At 39.7% G+C, this 23,136-nt stretch overlaps 2 protein-coding genes across 2 annotated transcripts in view; one reads left to right on the top strand and one right to left on the bottom strand.

Annotated features, from left to right (window-relative positions):
• ppcdc (phosphopantothenoylcysteine decarboxylase) overlaps positions 1-20,664 on the bottom strand; it is a 36,456-nt gene extending 15,792 nt beyond the window's left edge. The window contains exons 1-2 of the mRNA XM_048257410.1: positions 20,327-20,664; positions 14,809-14,904 (exon numbers count right to left, since the gene is read on the bottom strand). Coding sequence (XP_048113367.1) covers positions 14,809-14,904; positions 20,327-20,473 — 243 coding nt within the window. The 5' untranslated portion in view covers positions 20,474-20,664. The remainder of the gene's footprint in view (positions 1-14,808; positions 14,905-20,326) is intronic.
• A 300-nt stretch (positions 20,665-20,964) lies between these two features.
• hacd3 (3-hydroxyacyl-CoA dehydratase 3) overlaps positions 20,965-23,136 on the top strand; it is a 5,759-nt gene continuing 3,587 nt past the window's right edge. Inside the window, exons 1-4 of the mRNA XM_048257232.1 lie at positions 20,965-21,179; positions 22,532-22,574; positions 22,860-22,933; positions 23,057-23,134. Coding sequence (XP_048113189.1) covers positions 21,099-21,179; positions 22,532-22,574; positions 22,860-22,933; positions 23,057-23,134 — 276 coding nt within the window. The 5' untranslated portion in view covers positions 20,965-21,098. The remainder of the gene's footprint in view (positions 21,180-22,531; positions 22,575-22,859; positions 22,934-23,056; positions 23,135-23,136) is intronic.

Genomic DNA, 23,136 nt, shown 5'->3' with positions numbered 1-23,136 from the left:
CCCACCAAACCAGTCATGCTGAATAATGTTGCAGGCAGCATTACATTCTCCAAGACATCTTCAGATGTCACATGTGCTCAGGGTGAACCTGAAAAGCACAGGGCGTCAATGGCGAACCTGCCAAGTTTGTATTCTAAGGCAAATGCCAATTGAGCTGCACGGTGCTGGGCAGTGAGCATAGGTCCTTCCAGAAGCCATCAGGCCCTCAGGCCACCTTCATGAAGTCTGACAGTGTGGTCAGAGACATTCACACCAGCGGCCTGGAGGAGGTCATTTTGTAGGGCTCTGGCAGGGCTCCTACTGTTTGTTGTTGTACTGGTCCTGCTGCTGGGTTAAGGACCCTCTACCATCCTGCCCAGCTCACCTAGAGCAACTGTCTCCTGGAATCTCCTACATGCTCTTGAGACTGCGCTGGGAGACACAGCAATCATTCTAGCAATGGAACATATTGGTGTGCCATTCTGGAGGAGTTGGACTACCTGTGCAACGTTTGTAGGCTCCAGGTAGTGGCTTATGCTACCAGTAGTAACACTGACCCTAGCCAAATGTGAAACTAGTGAAAAATCAGTCAAGGAGGATAAAGATGGAAAATGAATCATTTGCCACCACCTCTAAAACCCTTCCTGTTTTTACAGGAATGTTTCTTCCTTTCTTGTCAAAGTTTTTGGAGAAAGTGGTCTTCAAGCAAGTCTTGGACTTACTATATCAAAACAACCTGCTAGACCCTATGCAGTCTGTTTTCAAGAGTCATTCTACTGAAACTGCTTTTCTGTCTGTGACCGAAGCATTGACAGTAGCTAAGTTCTCATCTAAGTTGCTAAGTCATTAGTATTCATTCTACTAGACTTATCTGCAGCCTAAAGGATCAGTTCTCTGTTTACACACTTCCTTGGGTGAGACCATTCGCTCCCATTAAATTTGATTATCACTGCTATGTGGACGATAGTCAACATTACCTGTCTTGAGCTTTTGGTGTTTCCACCACAAAGCACACCCAAGGACTGGGCACTGAACGCACTAGCCAGTGTCCTAAAAGTGCTGGTTCACTGACTAGCATAAACCCTAATGTGTCAGGAGGGAGCTAAACTCATAAGGTATTATGTATTTAAATTAGCTTCATTGACAGGCATAATCATTTTATGGGATGCAAAATGTTAAACTACAATAAAACAAAATGGATCTTTTCAAACAATCACAGCCTTAAAAGAAACTTTAGCGTATGCTAATTGGCCCCACCCACCTCAATTGAATTAGGCTAACAGTAGGATGTGTTGGACTGGGTTATGTACTAATTTATCTAACTCTGAATGGGTGTATGTACTAATTTATCTAACTCTAGGATAGAAGACAAAATAGCTAATTTCCCAAAAGGCAGCATATGTTTCTTTAACTCATTGAATGCCAAGCTGTTTTCGGAAGCTTTGTCCTAGAGTGCCAGCAATCTAGACCATTGTTGATGATTTTTGTACAGCCACAGCATATTCTGTGTTATAGCTATGAACACATACAATCGCTCGTTTAAAAGGTGAGACTTGAAGCTCTCAGTGGGTGCAAACTGTGTATTTCAACACGCCTCTGTTCCTGAGAAATCCCAAGCTAAACAGTGGCTAGTTTTCATCAAAATCACTGTTTTTTTCTAGAAATGGAGATATAACGTCTTTCATGAAATATGAAGTGTTGCCTGTAAACTTTCCGGGAAGTGATCAGCGAGACCTGGCGAGACTGCCACCTAGTGATAGACCCACCTAAAATGGCCTGGTTTTGAGATGACGGCATGCGTCACTGATTCGACCCAAAGCGGCAACCGAAGTTATGATAAAATGTCCAGATAAAATGTCCAGATGCGTTTTCATGAGTTTTCGATCGTCATATATTTCATTTTCATTCATCACAGAGTTCCCAAATCACATATAAGGTGTGTTAGAGTGTCTAGTTTCGTAATTAAAAAACAGAGCTAAAAACGTAATATTACGTTATTACGTTGACTCAACAGATGGGAAGGAAGGCACTCAATGAGTTAAGAGACTTGACAGATGCTAGCAACCATGGGTTTTAGCCTCCTTGCTAGCATGCCAGCCTCTAGGGGGCAAATTAGAAGGATTGAGCCCAGGCAAGTGCAGAGTTTAGTCACACAGTCGAAACTTCACACATAGCCTAAACGCACCCCAGTTTTTGACTCAGTGTCAGAATGTATGGCTACTTCCTTAAATAAAATAAAATCCAACATGTCTGCCATTTTAGTTATGCATGATTGTCTCATTATGTATTTCATAATGCTGAAAGATGGCTATAGACACGTCATATTATGTGTTAAAAGCAGCATAGCATTATAAATGTAGGAAAAAAGGGCATATTTTGATGCCACTAGGGGACGCTATGTGTTGGGGTCCATTTAAATTTTTGATCACTAGGGGTAGTACTATACCTGTACCAAGTTTTGTGCTTTCTGCAAAAACTGAACGATTCAGGTAAAAATCTGGCCTTAGTCGCTGTACTAACAGAATTAATTGGTGGAGAACTTGGTGGAGAAAACTCTTTTCGCATCGGGGAGGTCTTTGCGTCCGTCTCCTACATTATTTATGCATATCTCGGTAGATGTTATCCCATGCAGAAATCCTCAGCTATTAGGTACTCAAGGTCATGTGGTCAAAGGTCATCATATGGGGTCCATGTCCTAATGTTCTCCCTCAGTATATCTTATCTGTATCGTTTTAAAATGTTAGTCTTGTAGAACTTGACTAATGCCTTTATTAGGAGATTATGTATGTATGTGTGCACTAGTGTACAGTATATGTGCATGTATGTGTACATGTGTATGTGTGCTATATATTTGTTTGTTTTGGTGGCTTTTCTAAATATGGTTCTCTCCTGTAATATCTTACCATACTGATTATGTGAATATGCTTTGGACAGAGGTGGGGCAGGCTGGGGTGGTTGGTTGTGAGGAAGAGCTTTAGTATGTGCGATTGTGTAAGTGTCTTGTGTTACTTTGAGGACCCCCTCCAAACGAGATGTTCATCTCAAGGGGTTATCCTCCAATAAATTCATTTGAATTTGAACTTGACAGACCTGACAATTCAAGTTAGTGACTTTTTCATTTTTTTCAAATTTCAATGTTACGCTACGCTAAAGTAGTTAAATACGTATTGTACATAGTACAATTGTACATAGCTAGACAGCTAAATAACAGGGCTCCATATCTTATTAACTGGGGCAAAGGTCTCTTTGAACGTAAGAGTCTAGTGCCCCCCTCCATAAATAATTAAACATTGCAGAAGAAGATCACTTGAGATCAAAGCTCGTGGAAGCCTATAACTGTGGGAACCGGTGTTTATGGAGGGCCGATCTAGGCTGACGTCTGAGAGAAAGTGGAATAGAACATTATGTCCAATATTCCAATATATGGTTTAATGTTCTGCATTATACCCAATATTCTAATATGTGGTTTAATGTTCTGCATTTGTCATTAGTGGGTCACTTTGATACTAAAAGTATGATTCTAGGTAATGACTGTATGATATCTGTACTGTCCCTGTGTATATCTCTGTGTGACTGTATTTAGAGATAAGCAGGAATATTATGACTTTGCAGTGTTTCACTGTTCTACATGGCTGCGTCAGTAGCTATCTGCTCCGGATTGCCAGGTTGCCTCTAATCAGTGTAGTCCATGTGAGATGGGATGACCAACGCCATCTCCCATCAGCCTGGAAGGATACTTAAACCCTAACTATTTCCTTGTCTAGTTAGAGCAGCTGATGGATCTTTAGGTGAAGTCATGCTGTCTCTCCCTTGATGCGCATCATTGTAAATAAACTCTATTCCTGATTTTTCATACTAATGGTCTGACTGGGTCTCTATTAAATCTATGGTATCAAAATTACCATCAGTTTATGGAGGTCCTACCGAGATTGATAAGGATTATATTGATCTATTGAATTAAGGATTGTTCTTTTTACCAAACTTACTGTGTGTGATCCCTCAGCCCGCTGGAAAGACGCGCTCTCGGTAAGTAGTACGTTTTGTTCCTTTAAAGTGCTACAGTCCATTGGGTGATACGCTGCAGCAACGCGATTGGTCGGTCTTGAAAAAGACAGTTTGGGTGATAGTTTATCTAGGCCCTTGACAGAATTGGGCATTTTGTGAAATAAGGAACAGATTTGGAGCCCCTAAACCGGCCTAAGTCAACGAATCTCCAGAGAGTTACAGATGTTTTGAGCCGGGTCTGGGCGAGAGATCACATTCACTGGGTTTGCTAAATTGGACAATCTGTCAAATTTTGAGACCAGTCACTTTACAGTAACCAATCAGAAACATGAGTCTATGAGTTTATGTCTCAACATGTACATCTATTTTGGTTTCTGACCTACGGGTTATGTGTATGTGTGCTTTGCAATTGTCTGCTACTCTCTGATACTAACATGTCTGAGTGTTGACCTGTCTCTGCTTGAACTATTATTTGGCATAGTTTGTTCGAGCTGCAAAGCTATTTGAATCTAAGAAAACTTCCGCCCTCATGCGTTGTTAAGGGAAAGTTAACTTACTTGGCAGCTTTGTCTGTCTGTGGCAGCCACACATGGTCAGCAGCATTAGTTGGGCCAAACTAAGATAAAGGTGGGGACGCCTATTCAAAACATCCCAGTGCTGCTAACATTGTGTGTCAGCCAATCAAATATACCACAAATATTTAGGAGAAAGAATCCGTCTAAAAGTATAGGCTACATGTATGTGTTGCAACTAAAGACTGAGTTCGTTTTGTCTTTGTCTTCTCTCCTGTCAGTCGACACGAGGCCTGAGTGAGAGTGTGTGTGTGTTGGCCAGCTGATATGCATGAAGGTCACATATCTGTTACAGACTGTAACTGAGAATACACATAAGAAAGATACATCTGACAGTTAACTATATTGAATTGTTTTTTGTTTTTTGTTTTTTTTGCTTCCTCTCAATAAGAGAATTATTTTTGGTTTTTTTGCTTGGGATTCAAACTTGTTTGATTTACTGAACTATTCTCAACTAAACTAAAGCCAAGATTTTGTTAAGTGTTTGAAGTCTAATTCCTTCTCTCCTGTTGAGTTGTTCCTTTCCACAAAGGTAAAGGATATTCTGTGGTCACCATTGAGGGCACTCTTGCTGGTACGGAAAACACTAACACACTTAACCATAAGGTACAGATCTCCTCTGACTTAGCTGTGTGTGTGTGTGTGTGTGTGTGTGTGTGTGTGTGAGTGGTTGTTATCTCTGCACTTGAAGGTCAGGGAGCCAGTGTAAAGAGAGAGAGAGAGAGTGGAGAAGAGAAAATAAGTTTATTACACTTGAATTATGAAGTTACAAATATTTTATATCTAAGTTCAAACAATTTGAAGGTGTTGCTTGTCAGAGTACTGTTAACTTCTCTTTTAAAATGACGCTTTGATGTTGATAGCATACTATATTAATTCTCTTAAAAATGGCAAAACATTTTGTTTTGGTTTGTGTTTGGTCAACATGCCTTAATTATTTTATTTTGTTTGTTTTACTGTCAATGCTAAAAGAGACATGAATGCCCTTGTTTGATATTCTTGTTAGATTTAGAGTTTTGGAAATTTGTGCCATTGAATTACAATTGTAATTTAATAATCTCTACAGTCCTAAGTGTTTTTTCCTTTGGAACAAAATGAAAGGGGTGATCTTTCAGTCCTGGTTCTGGGGATGGGCCTCTAGAAACACCCGTAAGGGAGCTGAACACGCAGCAACGGGTAAACCAGAGACTTACAAGCAGACCAGGGCTGTTAGGTTGCTTCAGCCCATCATATCTTTTTTTCCCTGGTGATTCAGGCCCTAGCCCTAGAATAAGATATACTCAGAGAAGCCTGAGATTCTAATATATGAGAGATCTGCTCACAACAAGTAAGGTAACAAACCACCAACATTTGATTAAGTGACTACCCATTAGGAGAATTGTATGACTATAGGTGTAGTTACGCTTGACTTATGTAGCCACTAAAGTATATAAGCACTCTTAGAATGTAAAACTCTTTGTTTCAACCAGCTGTGCTGGTTTGCAAAGATTAAATATAATTGGATGATTTTGATCACTGGCTCCTGTCTCATCTTCTTGATTCCGAATTGATTTACCTAACAAAATTGGTCCCGGGATCCAAACATCTGGGGTCAGAACAAGCTTTCTGAAAAACCGTACATGGTGAGGTCTGGGACCTTGGATTTGGAATCCTGAAAGCCCTTGGTTGTCTGAGACAGCAAGGCGAGATGGCTGACCTTCTGACCCCCAGTGACGGGATCCTACTGAAAGGGAATTCTCCTGAGACGCCGGATGAGAACCAGTGATAAAACCAAAAGGCAAATGTTCGTGAGTAAAATAAAAATAAATAAATAAAAATCTCCTCCGTAGGGAGTCAAGGCTATTTTGTAGTAGTAGTCTTTGGATGAAAAGAAACCCAAAGCGAATAGGCTCAGGGGTGATTCATCCTAAATAGAAAAACCTAGGTTTATGAGATCCTCTTGACTGAATCAATGACTAAAATGTCATAGGGTCGCAACCTCCTACATCATCCTCCAGTTTTTATATACATTTTGATATCTGATATCTCCGCCTAGGAATATCTGTTTTAACTAAATTTAGTGAAGCTTTGCAGGAAAAATGAAATGCTGTGTGCTGTGCTATAAAGAGTGTTGGATGCCTGGACCAAAGCATCAAGGCCATCCTTGCTCTCCCCAATCCACTACAAGTCACAGGAGCACATATGCGAGGCGATGGGTATGTTAATTATATCAGATTACATATTCCAGTTTTAGTTTAAATTTTTGATTTGTAAATTTAATGAAGGCCTCATAGAAAGTATGACAATTTTGCTTAAATACAGGCTAATTGTTTCTCCAAGCTTCCTGCTCCCCATGCTAATAGAACCTGACCCAAGTTATCCTGGTCCACGTGTAGGCCGCAAACACTGGAAGCCATGCGGATGCTATGTTCCTGCTTCACAGTAGACACAGATGTGTTTTGACTGTTGATTGGCTAGGTGTGTAGGCCTTGAGCCCTGCCAGGTCCTGCTTTGAGGCCACCATACACTATGGTGAGCGACTGGCTGAATGGGCCACAGTGGAAGAAATATAGGTTCTGAGGGCAGAGAAGGTTCTGGATAAAAAGGGGGAGAGGGGCACAAGTGGCAGAACTTTTAGCTTGGACGTATGTATTAAGCATTGCTCCACAATCTCGTGCTTCTGGCAGTGACAACACTGACAAGAGTTGAAGCATATCAGTTAAATTCATACATGGGGGCCAGTTCAGCAAAGTTGTAATCTTAGCAACAGCAGTGAATTTATCAAATTGTTGATGCTATGACGTACTTAGCTCTTAACAGGACACAGTGTTATACGCGACAACATTTTAGCTAAGGGGATTATCTTGCAGCCTTGCTGCAGATCATAAGGGGGAGTCTGATTAAGAGTAGTCTGATAACAGACAGCTAGCTCTTGCAGTGAAACAAGTTAGGATTAAGGATAGCTTTGTCTTTCATGGAGGATGAGAGGTTGTTCACTTCACTATTCTGAACTAATATTGAACTAATAGGTTCATATGTTTATTAACAACACACCCGCAGTTGTTATATTGGTATTATTATTTTTTCTCTTCATTGACATAGAAAAGGTTTTTACAGCTATGCAAGCTATTACATGCAAACCAGTGTCAAGATGATAATGTGGTATGATGACATACATACTAGACCATATTGTTTACAATTATTTTGGATACAGCAATACAATAAAATAAAAAAAACAACTTTTCATTTGTTTCATTTGTTTAAGAATATGTTCAGAATAAAGTGCTAACCAAATTCTTTAAAACATTCCTTTAGGCCTGCTTTAAACAATGTGGAAAAAGGTTAAGATAATTTAGCTTTGCTGTATGATAAACAATTCTTGATATGAGGCACACACAAAAAAAAAAGTATCCATGAAGATCATGATCATGTGAATTTATATTTCATTGCTAATTACTAGTTTGGTGACTGACCATAGCAGTATTGCAATTGAAATCTTTTTAATAATGTTAGCTGAAACTTAGGAAGCACTACTGGGGCCTTGGGCCCAGATATGTATATCTCTGTGTTTTGTTTCAGGTGCAATCAGTGGTTAAAAAGGGGGAGCCTTACAGACTCTACTTTTTCCCCCCTTTGTCTATTGTTTCTTTTTCCCCTTGAACTGTTTGGTTATTGTTTTTATCACTGGTACTCTGTGGTATGTAAACTTTTTTCCTTCACACCCTGTGAGAAATCAAGACAGTCAGGGCCACTTTTATACATGCAACCATGTTGTTTCATTTGATTCATTTCCTTTATTGGGTTCTATTTGAGAATTGCTGAGAGACATTTCTTATGTGTTTTGGTTTTATATTCAGCTTTACCTAGGTATTATACTCATGGTAAAGAGACACAATTACTGCATTACTTTCAGTTAATTAGTAGGCTCATTCTGATTCAATCAGATTTGTGCTATTGTTTGGTGTCAAAGGCTTCAAGTCTTTTAAAGGGGGACTTGAGAGTATTGGATTCAGAACTTTTATATTTATTATTTTTATATATATGTGATTTAGGTCCTGATGCCTCTAAATCGGTACACCAATAGGATTATCCCAACCAGATATAGAAATGATATAGACGATTTTCTGAATAGTTTAGGGGGATTGACCAAATATATTCTTTTTGATTTACTGTGGTTGTTATTGTACACCAATCATGTGTAGCTATTTTTCATAACTTATGAAGAAATCAGTTAAATTTAGTCATGTACCTGCTTATTTGGATCTGACTAACTTTAATGAAACAATTGTATAATCATTTATATTTTATATAGTGGCAGTATTTGATGAAATGTTCCAGCCATAAAGGCTGAAAAAGGGGGACTGAGAGAAAGTGGAATAGAACATTGTCCAATATTCCAATATACGGTTTAATGTTCTGCATTATGCCCAATATTCCAATATGTGGTTTAATGTTCTGCATTTCTCATTAGTGGGCCACTTTGATACTAAAAGTATGATTCTATGTAATGACTGTATGATATCTGTACTGTCCCTGTGTATATCTGTGTGTGACTGTATTTAGAGATAAGCGGGAATATTATGACTTCGCAGTGTTTCCCTGTTCTGCATGGCTGTGTCAGTAGCTATCTGCTCCGGATTGCCCGGTTGCCACTAATCAGGGTCTGATTCAGTGTAGTCCACGTGAGATGGGATGACCAACGCCATCTCCCGTCAGCCTGGACGGATACTTAAACCCTAACTATTTCCTTGTCTAGTTAGAGCAGCTGATGGATCTTTAGGTGAAGTCATGCTGTCTCTCCCTTGATGCGCATCATTGTAAATAAACTCTGTTCCTGATTTTTCATACTATTGGTCTGACTGGGTCTCTATTAAATCTATGGTATCAAAATTACCATCAGTTTTTTTGAGACCAGTCACTTTACAGTAACCAATCAGAAACATGAGTCTATGAGTTTTGTCTCAACATGTACATCTATTTTGGTTTCGGACCTACGGGTTATGTGTATGTGTGCTTTGCAATTGTCTGCTACTCTCTGATACTAACATGTCTGAGTGTTGACCTGTCTCTGCTTGAACTATTATTTGGCATAGTTTGTTCGGAGCTGCAAAGCTATTTGAATCTAAGAAAACTTCCGCCTCATCTGCGTTGTTAAGGGAAAGTTAACTTACTTGGCAGCTTTGTCTGTCTGTGGCAGCCACACATGGTCAGCAGCATTAGTTGGGCCAAACTAAGATAAAGGTGGGGACGCCTATTCAAAACATCCCAGTGCTGCTAACATTGTGTGTCAGCCAATCAAATATACCACAAATATTTAGGAGAAAGAATCCACAAAGGTAAAGGATATTCTGTGGTCACCATTGATGTGTGTGTGGGCACTCTATGCATGAAGGTCCACATATCTGTACAGACTGTAACTGAGAATACATAAGAAAGATACATCTGACAGTTAACTATATTAACCATAAGGTACAGATCTATTCTGACTTAAAGCAAGATTTTTGTTAAGTGTGTGTGTGTGTGTGTGTGTGTGTGTGTGTGTGTGTGTGTGTGTGTGTGTGAGTGTGTGTGTGTGTGTGTGTGTGGTTGTTATCTCTGCACTTGAAGGTCAGGGAGCCAGTGTAAAGAGAGAGAGTGGAGAAGAGAAAAGACGTTTATTACACTTGAATTATGAAGTTACAAATATTTTATATCTAAGTTCAAACAATTTGAAGGTGTTGCTTGTCAGAGTAGTGTTGTTAACTTCTTTTTTAAAATGGCAGCTTTGATGTTGATAGCATACTATATTAATTCTCTTAAAAATGGCAAAACATTTTGTTTTGGTTTGTGTTTGGTCAACATGCCTTAATTATTTTATTTTGTTTGTTTTACTGTCAATGCTAAAAGAGACATGAATGCCCTTGTTTGATATTCTTGTTAGATTTAGAGTTTTGGGAAATTATGTGCCATTGAATTACAATTGTAATTTAATAATCTCTACAGTCCTAAGTGTTTTTTCCTTTGGAACAAAATGAAAGGGGTGATCTTTCAGTCCTGGTTCTGGGGATGGGCCTCTAGAAACACCCGTGGGAGCTGAACAACAGCGGGTAAACCAGAGACTTACAAGCAGACCAGGGCTGTTAGGTTGCTTCAGCCCATCATATCTTTTTTTCCCTGGTGATTCAGGCCCTAGCCCTAGAATAAGATATACTCAGAGAAGCCTGAGATTCTAATATATGAGAGATCTGCTCACAACAACAAGTAAGGTAACAAACCACCAACATTTGGAGAATTGTAGGAGAATTGTATGACTATAGGTGTAGTTACGCTTGACTTATGTAGCCACTAAAGTATATAAGCACTCTTAGAATGTAAAACTCTTTGTTTCAACCAGCTGTGCTGGTTTGCAAAGATTAAATATAATTGGATGATTTTGATCACTGGCTCCTGTCTCATCTTCTTGATTCGAATGATTTACCTAACAAAATTGGTCCGGGATCCAAACATCTGGGGTCAGAACAAGCTTTCTGAAAAAACCGTACATGGTGAGGTCTGGGACCTTGGATTTGGAATCCTGAAAGCCCTTGGTTGTCTGAGACAGCAAGGCGAGATGGCTGACCTTCTGACCCCCAGTGACGGGATCCTACTGAAAGGGAATTCTCCTGAGACGTCGGAGCGAGAACCAGTGATAAACCAAAAGGCAAATGTTCGGTGAGTAAAATAAAAATAAATAAATAAAAATCTCCTCCGTAGGGAGTCAAGGCTATTTTGTAGTAGTAGTCTTTGGATGAAAAGAAACCCAAAGCGAATAGGCTCAGGGGTGATTCATCCTAAATAGAAAAACCTAGGTTTATGAGATCCTCTTGACTGAATCAATGACTAAAATGTCATAGGGTCGCAACCTCCTACATCATCCTCCAGCTTTTTATATACATTTTGATATCCGATATCTCCGCCTATGAATATCTGTTGTTTTAACTAAATTTAGTGAAGCTTTGCAGGGAAAATGAAATGCTGTGTGCTGTGCTATAAAGAGTGTTGGATGCCTGGACCAAAGCATCAAGGCCATCCTTGCTCTCCCCAATCCACTACAAGTCACAGGAGCACATATGCAAGGTGATGGGTATGTGAATTATATCAGGTTACATATTCCAGTTTTAGTTTAAATTTTTGATTTGTAAATTTAATAAAGGCCCCATAGAAAGTATGACCATTTTGCTTAAATACAGGCTAATTGTTTCCCCAAGCTTCCTGCTCCCCATGCTAATAGAACCTGACCCAAGTTATCCTGTTCCACGTGTAGGCCGCAAACACTGGAAGCCATGCGGACGCTATGTTCCTGCTTCAAGGTAGACACAGATGTGTTTTGACTGTTGATTGGCTAGGTGTGTAGGCCTTGAGCCCTGCCAGGTCCTGCTTTGAGTGAGGCCACCATACACTATGGTGAGCGACTGGCTGAATGGGCGACAGTGGAAGACATACAGGTTCTGAGGGCAGAGAAGGTTCTGGATAAAAAGGGGGAGAGGGGCACAAGTGGCAGAACTTTTAGCTTGGACGTATGTATTAAGCATTGCTCCACAATCTCGTGCTTCTGGCAGTGACAACACTGACAAGAGTTGAAGCATATCGGTTAAATTCATACATGGGGACCAGTTTAGCAAAGTTGTAATCTTACCAACAGCAGTGAATTTATCAAATTGTTGATGCTCTGACACACTTAGCTCTAGGACACAGTGTTATAGGCGACAACATTTTAGTTAAGGGAATAATCTTGCAGCCTTGCTGCAGATCATAAGGGGGAGTCTGATTAAGAGTAGTCTGATAACATAGACAGCTAGCTCTTGCAGTGTATCAAGTTATGATTAAAGATAGCTTTTTCTTTCATGGAGGATGAGAGGTTGTTGATGTTCACTTCACTACACTGAACTAATATTATTTCATATGGTTCATATGTTTATTAACAACACACCCACTGCAGTTGTTATATTGGTATCATTATTTAAACGTTTTTGCAGCTATGCAAACCAGTATCAAGATGATAATGTGGTATGATGACATACATACTAGACCATATCGCTTACAATTATTTTGGATACAGCAATACAATAAAATAAAATAAAACACACCTTTCATTTGTTTCAGACGTTCAGAATATGTTCAGAATAAAGTGCTAACCAAGTTCTTTAAAACACGTCTTTAGGCCTGCTTTAAACAATGTGGAAAAAGGTTCAGATAATTTAGCTTTGCTGTATGATAAACAATTCTTGATATGAGGCACACACAAAAAAAAGAGTATCTATGAAGATCATGATCATGTGAATTTATATTTCATTGCTAATTACCAATTTTGGTGACTGATCATAGCAGTATTGCAATTGAAATCTTTTAATAATGTTAGCTGAAACTTAGGAAGCACTACTGGGGCCTTGGGCCCAGATATGTATATCTATGTGTTTTGTTTCAGGTGCAATCAGTGGTCAAAAAAAGGGGAGCCTTACAGACTCTACTTTTTTTCCTTTTGTCTATTGTTTCTTTTTCCCCATAGAACTGTTTGGTTATTGCTTTTATCACTGGTACTCTGTGTTATGTAAACTTTTATTTTTCACACCCTGTGAGAAATCAAGACAGTCAGGGCCACTTTTATACATGTAACCATGTTGTTTCATTTGATTCATTTCCTTTATTGGGTTCTATTTGAGAATTGCTGAGAGACATTTCTTATGTGTTTTGGTTTTATATTCAGCTTTGCCTAAGTATAACACATGGTAAAGAGACACAATTACTGCATTACTCTCAGTTAAATAGTAGGCTCATTCTGATTCAATCAGATTTGTGCTATTGTTTGGTGTCAAAGGCTTCAAGTCTTTTAAAGGGGGACTTCAGAGTCTTGGATTCAGAACTTATTATTTTTATATACATGTGATTTAGGTCCTGATGCCTCTAAATCGGTTGATAATCTGAAAAGGTGGTACACCAATGGGATTATCCCAACCTGATATAGAAATTATATAGACGAGTTTCTGAATAGTTTAGGGGGATTGACCAATATTCTTTTTGATTTACTGTGGTTGTTATTGTACACCAATAGCTATTTTTCATAACTTATGAAGAAATCAGTTAAATCATATATCTAGTCATGTACCTGCTTATTTGGATCTGACTAACTTTGATGAAACAACTGTATAATCATTTACATTTTGTGCATTTCCCAGTGGCAGTATTTGATGAAATGTTCCAGCCATAAAGGCTGAAAAAGGGGGACTGAGAGAAAGTGGAATAGAACATTATGTCCAATATTCCAATATATGGTTTAATGTTCTGCATTATACCCAATATTCTAATATGTGGTTTAATGTTCTGCATTTGTCATTAGTGGGTCACTTTGATACTAAAAGTATGATTCTAGGTAATGACTGTATGATATCTGTACTGTCCCTGTATATATCTCTGTGTGACTGTATTTAGAGATACTTTGAGACTTTGCAGTGTTTCACTGTTCTGCATGGCTGCGTCAGTAGCTATCTGCTCCGGATTGCCAGGTTGCCTCTAATCAGTGTAGTCCACGTGAGATGGGATGACCAACGCCATCTCCCATCAGCCTGGAAGGATACTTAAACCCTATCTATTTCCTTGTCTAGTTAGAGCAGCTGATGGATCTTTAGGTGAAGTCATGCTGTCTCTCCCTTGATGCGCATCATTATAAATAAACTCTATTCCTGATTTTTCATACTAATGGTCTGACTGGGTCTCTATTAAATCTATGGTATCAAAATTACCATCAGTTTGTCTCACTTCACACACATAGATAAGTAAATAGATATGTAGCCATATTTGGGCCAGGCATTTTGACCTTATCTAATGATGACCTTATCTGGTCACTTTTTCTGTTAACCGACAAGGTTATTAATGGTTATCACACATTCTTTTCCCCCTTTTATTAGTCACGGGGACACAAATCAAACCACTTTGAATACGACCCAAACCAAACACCAGAATACTGTAATTTATCGCTCTCCAAATCCAAGTCAGACGTCAGAGGGCACGGCACTGGTGATTTGGCACTAGTGTGTGTGTGTTTGGCACAAGTGTGTGTGTTTGGCCCAAGTGTGTGTGTTTGGCCCAAGTGTGTGTGTTTGGCCCTAGTGTGTGTGTTTGCCACTAGTGTGTGTGTTTGGCACTAGTGTGTGTGTTTGGCACTAGTGTGTGTGTTTGGCACTAGTGTGTGTGTTTGGCACTAGTGTGTGTGTTTGGCCCAAGTGTGTGTGTTCCTCTACAGGGATCACCTGAAGCATACCTCCCACTCGTCTTTATCGGTGTACACTCGCACAGGTATCTCAGCGACGTCATAGAAATGACAGGCATGCTCAGTGGTGACCACACGCACCTCCACCTGAAAAATGCAAAACAAAAACAAACCCATATAAACAGACATGGCATAACGCACATACACAATTAGACTCAGAGGGAGGAAGTTGGCCTGGTCGTACAGTCAGGAAACCCCCAAACCTGCTTCACACTCCCTTCTCTCTCTCTCGCTCTCTTACTATGACAGTTAGGCAGAGATAACGCCTGGTTCCCATCGTGGGAGAGGAGGTGACTGAGAGCAGCGCAGCACAGCGGCCCGCTTCATGAGCCACCTGAGCCGGATGAGGAGGGAAGGAGCTGAAGCATGGCTCAGATCTGGGCAGCAATCAAACCTCCGGAGCTTTATCTGCAAGTCTGTTGCATCTGGCACTCTGCGTGCCTGTCAACGGAATCGCTCCGGCTTTTCAGGTTTCAATGCAAGTTGCAATAGTGTTGGTGAGGATCTTGCTTACCTTTTTCAGTAGTTATATTGAGCACTAGTTTCCCACCAAAACTCCTACTGTTTTAACATACTTGTTCCCGTTTAAGAGTTAGATGACGGGATTACAGGACACTGTGACTTTGTGGTCCAACAATAAATCAGCCAGGCTTTCAAACGAAACAGGGCATAAGCTGGCATTGCAGGATGGTGGGAGGCCTTGCACTAATCTGAGTTGATACCCACATGAAGCAAATTACTAATGATGACTTGAAACTGAGAAGTGAACAAATGATAAGCAAGTTGTTCAAGCTACAGTATTCCAAGTTTCCTATTTCAACATGGGCATTTCTAATACAAATCAGAAACGTAATGAGCTAAATGGGTGGCATGGGCTCCAGCCACTAATCACTGGCATTCTAATGTCCTGTCACATACAAATTACACAACTCATGCACACACTATTTGATTTCACATTTAGCAAGACTGTACTACGAACAAAACTAAGGTTGATCTATTTCAACATAAGAGTCACTTTCTTTTCAAGAAACAGTAACAGTTGGAAACACATGGATGAGTCCAAGCTGCACATGCCACTCAGAGCTAGGTGGTCAAACTTTCAGTGTGGTCTGTTCGGCAGGCGAGGGGTCAATCTGAACAAACCCTGGTGAATACTAGTGTAGACTTTAGACATACTGTATCTCACTTGTCCCTAAGCAATGCAACCATACACATAGTGGTTGGTCTCACTAATTCCGGACATCACCCATGCAGACAGACTGATGCCATAGAAAACCATGCATATTTGCAAAGTAAACAGCAAGAGACGCACATTTACTAACTTAGGGGGGTATTCTCCCATGTGCGTAAAAAAAAAAAAACACGTTACTACGCGCATTTCAGCCTGCACGAATTCTCCCCTCTGTAATGTACACGCAATAGAGGGAGTTACGCGTTTTGGGAGGAGCAACCCCAATATCTAGGCGTTTCTTATGTATACAACTCTTGCGCGCATTCTGCCACTGACTTAACTCATTGACTGAAATAGTGTGGTAAGCTTAGAGTCTACAGAGAGCAGTGTTTCCCACAGAATTGAATTCTATTTGTGGTGGTGCTAACGGATTTAATCACGATTTACAGTAGTCAGTTGTCTTCTATGCCAACAACAATCCTTGCAGGATGTTTAATGTTTTCTTTAAACATGCATCCAGGTTTGTTGAGGGACAGAGACACAAGCAGAGGCTGTGCAAAGGTGCACATAGCTCCACAATGAAAGGATTTCATCCAATTTAAGAAGTACAGTATAGAACATCATTGTGTGGCATTGTGTGGTTGATATTGTGGTGGGCCGCCACAAATAAGTCACTGGAGAGTCTACATGGGGCAACTTTTTGAGCAATGACGCCTGGCAATGTTGCTAAGTATTGTGGCTCTGGCAAGTTTCTGTTGATTTTGACCACATTTTTTTTTCAAAAGAATTTAAGGGCCCTATCATGACATTCTAAAGCGCATCGTCACTCGTCAAAAGTTTATTCAAATTTAGTAGGATGTCCAGTTCACATTGGGAGGGGTTTCATTATCAAACGTGGAGCACATGGCGCAACAAGGTGTTCCTAGGTTTTTAAATCAGTCATATGGGTGTGTTTGGGGCGTAACATCATTTAAACCAATGAGAATGACATCTGCCATTCCCTTTAATGGCGCAAAGCGCGATATGTCAAATAAATGCATCGGTATTGGCATTCAACGGCGCATTTGAAGCGAGACCGTATGGAATAGTCATTCCTAAACTATGCTTTACTAAAACCTATCATAGCCTTCACACATTTGCACTCGTCTATTATTTGAACTCATTGGCAAAGTGAAACTAACTTCACCAAGGTGTCAGTCAACGACAAGACAGTTATATGCAGTTACTTTCACTATTGACTGACAATGGGTTACCATTGAAAACATAGGCTGAAAAAAGCAACACTTACTCAAATATTGCTCAAATGACTGAACAAAACAACATTTATCCTGCAGAGGAGTTGCTTATATCTCGTGACAGTGCGTCTTCAGCTGTGCTCCATACGTGTCTCTCACCTCTCCCCTAATCACTTTTAACAGTCATTACCAATTTGCAAATGATGGTGAATAACTACTCATCATGAGATGTACAGTATTTCATAATATCTTTATTCTAATTACAGTATGTTTCCCATTGTAACATATAAACAACTCGCCATAGACTTCTGACCAGGTGTACAATAACGATTTTTAGACAATGTGTCAGGCCCCTCCCTAAGTTGTTAATTGCCACACCCCTGGGCGCATTGTTTAAAAAATAAATGTGCAAAATACCGAATTAAACTTTGCGCAGGTGGAAAACGAGTTTTACACCAAGCGCCAGTGTGCAAAATACAGCCTAAATCATCAGTAGCCAATTTTTCACGATCATCCAATCAGAAAACATGGAACTGGTGATGTGGTTGCTAAGCAACATTGCCCAAAAAGTTGCCCCCTGTATCATCCTTTAGACTCTGCAGTGCTACTGTTCTTTTGCTTCTGCTATTGTACCATCTATAAAAAAAAAGTACTTTACTAATGATCCTGAGCCACCCTTCAAGTCTTATTTGAATGCAACATCGATACAACTCCATGAAAAAGAAAACACAACACAACATTAATCTTGCAACCAAATATTCTAACACTAGGTATTCTTATTTGATCACTGCTTTTATCTTGAAATATTTGTGTGGTTCTGAGATGGTAATGTATGGTTTCCACCAGTGATCCTTCCTTTAAAAAGTCCCTCTTAATAGGCTATCTGTCAGGGCTTAATTACCAATAATGTTTGCTGAATCTGATGTAGGTGTTTAAGTATTCTCTTACATAGTTGTTTGTATGATTATGGCTTTTCTTAATATGAAAACTCATTATTTTCATTGTTGATATTTGATATCATTAGGCTACTATTATTGATATTGTTGGCATTATTACAGTTTTTTACGATTGTTTACACACTAAAATAAAAATGTCCACACAATTTGCAAAGTTCTAATCCAAGGAGCAAAACACCTCCACAGATTAACACAACATTACACACAATGTCTGCTTCACCCTTTTTGCAAAACATTACACACAGTGATTTGTAAAACTCTACACACATTTTCACACCTTAGACATGGATAAGGATTGTTGAGGTTATGTGGTGTCTTATTCTGATTAACTGATTCAAACTCAGAAGAATTTTGACAAAGCAAAAGGATACTGCAGGTGTAGCTTTAATACATCTCGGAGCATTGGTTCATGAAGCAAGCTACCAGCATCCTGTCTTTACACAGCTTATATACCTATTTTCAGTAGCATCATTTGTTTTTGTTAACTCAGAATAGAACAGAAAACTCCTATGTCCTTCTTACCATTTTAGGTAATGCAGCATATGTGCCTAGGTATTCATTGTATATTTCTGCAAGTGACCTCTGACCCTGTTTGAACAGCCGCTGAGGCTTACCATTCTGCCTCTATGGCCTAGGCCTCTATTCCCTTATGGACCCTTTCAACAAGGTAAACAAAAACAATGCTTGAACGTTCTATTTGGGCCCCAATCTACTTCCTCTGCATTAAGATAACATATGGAATGTTAAAAAGGAAGTCTTGTGGGGCCAACTATGATGCTGATAATGGAACTCTCTTGAAAGGGTCTATAGGTAAATGTCTAGCTGCATGCCCTTGTATGTAAGCTCCCGGTCTCAAGTATGTATGCCTTAGCTGCAGTATAATCACCACATGGACCTCAGACAGTTTTCCCAGTTGTGGAAGCACACATGTGCTAATTTGAAAACGCAGCACTCAGGTGTGCTATATAAAAGGCAGCAGGTGAGTTCAACAAGCAGCAGGTGAGTTCACCTGTCTTCAACAAAAATGGAAGGAGAGAAGAAGAGTAAGAATGAGAGGGGGAGCTCAAAGAGGAGATGGAGGAGGTAGAGGAAGAGGCAGACAGAGAGATGATGAATAGTTACAGTATTCTTGTTGCTTAGTTTTTCTTCAGAGTCAAAGTGTGTGTACTTCATGCAGTAATTTTTATTTGTTTACAGATTTTATTTGTTTCATTGATTTCATTGTTGGTTGATTACTGTAACTGATTATGGTACGAAATACTGTAAGTATTGAAATAAATACTTGAAATATTCAGTCTGCATCATCAGTGTTGTGCAGTGCTTGGTACGTTTATACTAGGCCTATTTGTACATTCTCCCTATATCTCAAACTAATCATGAAGAATGTTGTGGGTTTGTCACTATTTTTTTTTTTGACGTCTAAATTATCCCCTTACATAACAATGTCTGGCCAAAAATCTAGTATGCTATTTCCTAAAGTTTTTTTTTTTTTTTTTTTTTTTTTCAAATGTGTTTCTTATTTATCACAGCAGTGTGGAACTGGCTGCAATAGTGTCTGATCATTGAGGACTGTGTTGGTTAAATGAAAACTAATAGCATTTTTACAAATATGTGTATATCTTTTGACTGAAGTGTGTATGTTTTGACTGAAGTGTGTATGTTTTGACTGAAGTGTGCAATTTTGCAAACAATCTTAGAATTATGCAAATTGAGTGTGGTGTTTGGATAACTGTGATTATATTGTGAAAAAAAGAACCCGGTTTTCAAAATTGTGTGTAAACAATTTAAAAAAAAAACTGTATTATTATTAGCATGCTCAAAGTTGGCTTTTCAAATTTAGTTCAAACTATTCTTTTTATATACTAAAAGACGGTATTTGGCTAAATGTGTTTCAATGATTCAAATCACTGTAGACCTGGACTCACAATGACCTAACCTCATATAGAATTAGGGAACCTTAACTTGACACTTGTGTCTCCATCACATTTCAACATAAACACATTTATTTTTCTCTGTGTTGAGTTGTATGTAATCTGAAACTAATAAACGACTAAACGTCGCCATCTAGTGGCGATAATATAAATCATGATATGACTCCAACTTGCAAGGGCATTTTTTTTAAAGGGAACTTCGTTCGTTCTACTCACCCCGGGAATCTGAAGAAGCTGACCCACCAGTAAGGGTAATTTAAGTGCCGCGACACTGCCAGTTACACATACAAGAACATGAATCTTCGTATCAGTCGCATGTGACAAGTCGGTCGGACAATGTACTCCAACGCCATCAGTCTGCATTCTTTAACGTTACTTTCTTAACACTTTGCACACATACAGCTAAGCTATAATTGTCAGGTGCTCTGTATTGTATTCCATACATCAAACGTATTGTAATTCTACGTCAAAAATAAAGTTCACATGGACAACAACACCTGACAACACAAAATGACAAGCCGCGTCTGTCGTGAGCGAGTGTTGCTTTAACTTCCGTAAACATGGCTTCTTCGCCCTTGATGTGATAACAAAAAAATAAATAAAAATGTTAAAAACTTGCTACAGTGCCTCATCTGGCCTGGAAGCACCACTGCAACATCCATGAACAGTTGCCGAATTTAAATGTATCAAGCAATTTAAATAATACACGCATTTGTATCTTTATAATTAAGACATCATAAGTAATTGCATTCGACATGTTTTTTTTTTTAAGTACTGTTGAATGCACCATGATAAAAAAAAATCGTGGCACGTGCACGAGCCCGTCAACCACTACTTTAACTGGTGGGGCGCGCACGTTGGCCTCGCCGAATATTCTGGGCAAATGATACAACCTATCTTTAGAAAACCGCTTCCGCTTTCGCGATATGCCTGAGGGACCGACCTCATTCATTCTTGAGATAAAGTGAAAACGATTGATTGTACTACAATGCAGACACTCACTCCTCATGTTTACTGGGCTCAGCGACACGGAGAAATCTACCTGCGAGTGGAGTTGAGCGATGCTCAGGTAATGTTATGTAGCCAGCTAATGGCTTGAGAAGACCTCAAATAAAACATTAGCGCTGTACTTTGAACTGATGGCCAGTTCGAAGAAACAGACGATGGCAAGCTACCAAACTTGACAACTTTACATAAGCCATATTTCTTTTGGCTCGCTGTTTGTAGTGACATCTGATTTGTTTGGCTAGTGCCAGTCGGTGTGTGCTTTGACTTCTGTTAGCAGTAGTGTTAAAAACTAGGCAGTGACAGTGGTTGCTGAAAGCTGATAAAAGCTGATAATAAGGCAGTGACATAGTAATCTCACGATGTATCACATATAACGGATCTTATCAATCAGTAACCTCTTGATAATAGCCTACTCATTGCCTGTTTGTTGCAAGGTTGTGTGAGTGAGTTCACACAACTGGGTTGATGTAGGGTAACATCACTGTTGATGAAGTTGAGTCTCCTGAATCACAGATAGGGACATTCACGCTAAACGTGAAATAGCTTAACGTGACTCGAATGTCCCAAAAACAGTCACCATCCATCACCAAATGTCTCTGCAATATCTCTTAACACGTTAACTTGTCAAAAAGTGTCCATGACAAAAGATGTCAAAGAGAATTTTGGTGATGGTTGATCGCAGTTTTATGTGACATTATGATACGTTGAGCTTTTATCACGTTCGGAGACATGTGGAATTCTGCAGGCTTCGAAAGCGCAGCCATGACACTTCTGCATTGACTTACATTTTTGGATGTTTTAAACTAAGGAAACGCCATATAGCACCTTTAAGCATTGCGCATCTGTCCCAACAGATGCTATATGGTCAAGTTACACTGGGAATCTCATGCATTATTTAAACGCTTTATATATTTATAAGCTTCTCTGATAGTAGCTCTTGTTTAGGTTGAAGTCTAAATGTCAGTTAAGAACAGACGTCCAAATGAGAAACCCAACTTGTGAAGGAACATTACAAATTTTAATGAACTGCTAAAGTAAAAAAACAAAACAACCAACAACAATGAACTTTACAATCGCAACAATGACAGGATTAGCATGCAAGCAGGTGCACCACTGCCTATCAAAACATCTCGGATACTAACCCTGTTTGTAGAGAGTGTTTGTTTAGAAGAGTTGCTTGAACTTCTGAATTGTGCAATTTCATGAATAGCACATAGCTCAACTGTGCTGGACTGTGCTGTGGTGTGGTGTGCTGTGCACTGTCTGGTGTGGTGTTGTGTGGCTCCAGTCTCTGAGCAATGCAGTCGAGCATGTTAACCATGGAAAAAAAAAACACGCAAAGCAAAAAGGGGAAAGGGAGGAGTTTGTTGCCTGATCTCATTATCTGTATGTTTAATTTCCTGTTCCCTTCAGAATCTCACCATCAGAGTTGAAGAGAACACCCTCACCTTCAGGGGTAAGTTGTCACTTTCTAAACTAGTGCCAGAGCTGTTCTGACTACATGTAAGGTGTTCTCCTTATCAGTATGAGAATCTATGTTGGGTCTACAGAAGGATTCTGTTATTGTTGTTTTTTACTTTTTTCGTTTTGAGTATGAGCTCATTGTTCTAGTCATACTCAGCTGTTTGTTTGAGCCCACACAGCTCCAGGTCGTCAGCCTGTTATGAGGTGAAAATTCAGTCTCTCAGCCATGCACCCTGTAAAGCGATCTAATGAGATCGGGGTGTTTGTGTTGTGCTAGGCCAGGGGCATGGAGCCAAAGGAGAGAATGATTACGAGTTCAGCCTGGAGTTCCTGAAACCTGTAAAGCCAGAGGTACGCTACGATAGTCCCATCTGTCAACCACAATGCAGCATATCCCGTGTGGGTGTGGGTGTGTGTGTGGGTGTGATAATGATGCATAATGAAGTTATCGCGCTGCATTGTGCTTTGGCGCAGGTGTCCCACAGATCCACCCAGAGGCAGGTGAACATCACAGTGAGGAAACAGGAGCACGACTGGTGGGACCGCCTGACCAT

The sequence above is a fragment of the Alosa alosa genome, chromosome 11 (genome assembly GCF_017589495.1).
Source record: "Alosa alosa isolate M-15738 ecotype Scorff River chromosome 11, AALO_Geno_1.1, whole genome shotgun sequence".
NCBI classification, from domain to species: Eukaryota; Metazoa; Chordata; class Actinopteri; order Clupeiformes; family Clupeidae; genus Alosa; species Alosa alosa.
Note: the sequence above shows the minus strand (reverse complement) of the source record. Positions and strands in the feature narration are given on the sequence as shown.